This window comes from Gossypium raimondii, chromosome 4, assembly GCF_025698545.1.
Source record: "Gossypium raimondii isolate GPD5lz chromosome 4, ASM2569854v1, whole genome shotgun sequence".
Taxonomy (NCBI): domain Eukaryota; kingdom Viridiplantae; phylum Streptophyta; class Magnoliopsida; order Malvales; family Malvaceae; genus Gossypium; species Gossypium raimondii.
This window is the reverse complement of record NC_068568.1, coordinates 42121225-42125284: the sequence shown is the minus strand read 5'-3', so window position 1 is coordinate 42125284 and position 4060 is coordinate 42121225. Positions and strand designations below refer to the sequence as shown.

Here is a 4060-nt window from a genome sequence, read left to right as displayed (position 1 = left end):
ATTTATAAAAACAAAATAAAAATTTTTAGCATAGCAAAACGGCGTCATTTAATATTTTGCGGCATTTTTATGAAAAACGCTTCAAATAATAAATCAATTAATAAAAACTAAAATAGCAAACCGACGTCATTTTATTCAAAATGAAAAAATTTTGCGGCGTTTTTTATAAAAACGCCACAAAAAATAAATCAATTTATAAAAAATAAAATAAAAAATTTTTAGCATAGCAAAATGGCGTCGTTTTGCTCAAAATGAAATAGCGGCGTTTTTATAAAAAACGCCGCAAAAAATAAATCAATTTATAAAAAACAAAATAAAAAATTTTTAGAATAGTAAAACGACGTCGTTTTATTCAAAAAAAAGAGCTAAGAGTAAGCAATAACGGTATTTTTATAAAAAAAAACGCCACAAAAATAATTTCACTTTAATAGCGCCATTTTATAAAACTCTCCACCCCTGAAATCCCCAACTTTCGCCCCTAAAATCCCTAATTTCCCACATCCAAGAAAAGAAACCCAAAAGCTTATTCAACTCAGTTTCTTCCCAACTGAAGCCAAGCCAGTTCTTATTTGTTCTTCGTCTTAAAACTCTCAAATGGATAAAAGGGGTCCAAAATCAAAGAACCCAGAACCAGGAAACCAAGGAAACGATGAGAAAAAGAGCAAAAAGGGATTGCGACTATTAGCTCGAGTTAAACCATCTGAGATTTTCTTGAAATCTATAACCAAGGATGTTACCAATGTTCAGATTACATACCCTTGCAGGTTCTTTTTCTTGTTCCTTACTAATGCAACATATTCTGTTTTTTATATGATTAATTTTTTCGAAAACACTGTCATGGCTACGCAAACCGGTACCGTTCCAACTGAATTTCTTACTTCAATTCTTCTTTTTTATTTTTCTTACTGTTTTAATTTTGACTTCAACTTGTTAATTTCGTTTTCAGGTTATACGGGTACTGTCCTCCTGAAAAACGGTAAACTATCGGACATATTAGGCTAATTGCAGGTTAGTTTTGATCGTTTTGTTTGTTTTGATTTGCTAGTTTCCCCCTGCCGTATGATTCAAATATTTGTCCTTTGGATTTTGTGTTGATTGACTAGGTTTCTACTTTTCATTCTTTTTCGTCTATTAATTTTAGCTTTTAACTCCTTTTTTCCTGATTTTCTTAATTATAAACGGCAAGGAGTTGCCAATTTTTAAACCAAAGTGGTGTATCCATAGCCACTGCTCATGGAATAGCTAAGAATATATTATTTATAACTACTCCTTATATTTACATACAAGTGCTCACAGGATTCACACCCCAGATTGAAATTAGCTAATGGCGAGGGGTATTAACCCTTTTTTTAATGATATAATAATATAATACACATACACCCCTCGGGAGGTTTACAACCTCTAAAGGTGTCAAGGGTTCATGAACCCTCGGGGGTTACACCTCTTTTTTTGCTCTGGTTTTTCTTTTATATGTAATATGTATACATGCATAAAATTGCCCTCGGGGGCAATACTTATACTTGGTTTTAATATGCATAAAATTGCCAAGGGGTTAAACCGTTCGGGGGCCATGCTTATACTTTTTTTTAATATAAAATACAAATATGCGATGGGACACGTATATTTTTAGCAAAATGGGCGAGGGGTTGGGTGAGGAGTTTGGGGAGGTGCTAACTATCAAACTAAAAATATATATTATATATTTAACGCCGCCAAACACATATAAATATATATTTTTACTACTCAATCAATCTAAAACGTATAAATATCTAGATGGTGAGGGATTAACAGGGTGTCAATTGCCAATTAAAAATATATTATATCCATGCAATGGACGAAGGGATAGTGTCCTGGCGGTATTTTCTTAATTATATTTGCTTCAATAGTAGTTCTTTTAGGCGCATATATGTGAAACCAGTTTATAATTGCATTAACGGGATTAGATGAACCATTTTCTAAGAGGATTTGCTTTGGTTGTATTAGTAATACAGAGACCTCGCAGGTAATTTAACCAAATAATTTTGCAACTGAATTGATGCACAAGCGTTAGGATTTTTAAGGGAAGTGAGAAGCTCCTTCAGCTAGTCTCAAATTACTCCATGGTTTCAAACTTGAAGGAGAATGAATCTGAAGTATGGAACCAAGGATTCTTCATGTCACCAATAGGTAAGCTCATATATACAACCTTGAAAACAATGGACATAACATGGGCATGTTCGGTTCTTCCAACTATGGGTACTTCAATGATGCTTTTATGGTTTGGCAGCTTCACATGCATTAATATTTTTTTTAGGCATAATTTGGAAATAACCCATCATTTCTTTTCTTGGAAAACTGGAAAAAAAAGAAGAAACAAATTCATAATTTTGTATGTTTTACATTTATGTTTTTCGATAGCTTGTTCTTATCAATGGTTTTTTTTTTTTTGGATGTTAACTTTCAAGAAAAATCAATTATTTGGTTTTTCCTGCTTCATGTCTCGTTTTTGTTTGAGAGGAGTTAACGAAATCGAAAATACCCTATAAATTGTATTTTATAAATATTCTTAACCATTATTGATTGTCTGGTCTCTTTGCTGTAATCTATGATGTTAGGGCCTTCACTAATTTTCTATTTGCCTATTAATGTGCACGAGCTGCGACAATATATTTTTTGATGCATTTAGTTGGTTTGCAGTCTATGGTTATATAGTAGAAGAGATAAGCATAGAGAAATGGTCGATCACCCACACTAATTTCCTATCCTGAACAGTCTTCTTCATCTGTTAGTAGCCATTGTTTTGACAATCATGGTATAAGAGGATCACCCACATCAACAGTCATTGGACCTTCCAAGCATCGGCATTCAACTCTTGGGGATCCCAATTTTGTGGAGAATTACTTCAAGGTATTGAATAGATTAAAGATTTCCTTTTCTCACATTGTTGTGCGATATTTGATTAGTTCTCTATAATCCTTTGCGATATTTGCTTCAAGCCAATTGTTCTGCCCCCCTCAATTACTAGGAATGTTAAACCTTTATGTGGCTAATTGTTTGAGTATGCCTTATTGAGTTAATTACCTTTATGTGGTGATAGTGGGTATGTTTTATTTTATTTTATTTTTGCAGTCTTAATTTGTTTGTAATTGTCGTATCCTTAATTCCTTTTGATATTTTTCTTGTATTTCAGAGTGGGAAAGACATCTTTAATGAATCAGTATCCTTTATTTTGAGATACATGCTTTGTTTTAGCACATTATATTTGATAGTTAGTTGCATTGAAAGACACACAATGACAATTACTAATTTGTTAAGAAAGATGTGATTACTTTGCAAAATTCAATTGTTTAAATTATTTTCATAGCCTACTTTGATTGCTGTTATTTGTGGGAAAATTAGTCTACATTCTTTAAGCTGATCTTAAACTGCTTCCTACATTGTTTTAGCCTTGGGAAGAAAGTTTGCGGGATGCACACGAGTTTGGAAAACTTGGGAAGAAAGTTTGGAATGCCTTCAATGAAACTTGCAGAGCAAAGATGGTGCAGCAGACTGCATTGTATTTTTTATTACCGTGCAATGTGTATAGTCATAGGCAGGTTTAACTAGTCAGTCTGTTTCTCATATGTATTATTTATTTTAGTTTTGATTCTAAATTTTTATTTTTACTTTAATATTTACAACAACTTGAGTTCTAACTTTTGGATTTTAATTGTGTTATTAATTTATTATTTTAAATTCTAAAACTAAATTCATTAATTTTTATATTTAGTTTTAAAGTTAAAATTTTCATAGAAAATTTAATTTAAATAATATTTTTTTATTTATCCTTGAAAGTATATTTAAAGCTCAAATTTAAAAATAAAATAAAATATTTATCATAAAAATAAAATTTATTTGATTAAAATAATATTTTTAAATGTTCTGTTTTTAGTGACGTTTTTGCAAGAAGCGTCGCTAAAGGTTTGTTCTATAGTGGCGTTCGTATAAAAAGTGCCGCTAAAGGTCTTGATCTACAGTGGCGTTTGTGGGAAAATCGCCGCTAAAGGTCTTGAGCTATAGCGGCGTTTTCGAGGAAAGCGGC

The 4060-nt window shown here is 31.8% G+C and overlaps 1 protein-coding gene across 8 annotated transcripts; it reads left to right on the top strand.

Annotated features, from left to right (window-relative positions):
- The first annotated feature begins 432 nt into the window (after nt 1–432).
- Nucleotides 433–3735, top strand: LOC105779635 (uncharacterized). Of its 8 annotated transcripts, none has more exons than XR_008195329.1 (4): nt 438–764; nt 947–2166; nt 2769–2886; nt 3426–3735. XR_008195329.1 is itself a non-coding variant. In XM_052629643.1 (4 exons), exons 2-4 carry the CDS (start codon nt 2135–2137, stop codon nt 3579–3581), a joined length of 303 nt encoding a protein of 100 aa, XP_052485603.1. In that variant the 5' UTR covers nt 449–764; nt 947–2134; the 3' UTR covers nt 3582–3735. The 8 variants fall into 8 exon arrangements, 1 of the variants encoding a protein (XP_052485603.1); XR_008195325.1 differs by having other exon boundaries at nt 439–764; nt 2752–2886; XR_008195323.1 differs by having other exon boundaries at nt 439–764; nt 2677–2886.
- Nucleotides 3736–4060: the final 325 nt, after the last annotated feature.

What these genes read in the sequence shown, in the direction of transcription:
- LOC105779635 (XM_052629643.1), top strand. Translation starts at nt 2,135, where the DNA reads ATGGAACCAAGGATTCTTCATGTCACCAATAG. An exon ending in ATTCTTCATGTCACCAATAG is followed by an intron (nt 2,167 to 2,771) that starts GTAAGCTCATAT and finishes ATCTGTTAGTAG; the next exon opens with CCATTGTTTTGACAATCATG. An exon ending in TTGTGGAGAATTACTTCAAG is followed by an intron (nt 2,887 to 3,425) that starts GTATTGAATAGA and finishes ACATTGTTTTAG; the next exon opens with CCTTGGGAAGAAAGTTTGCG.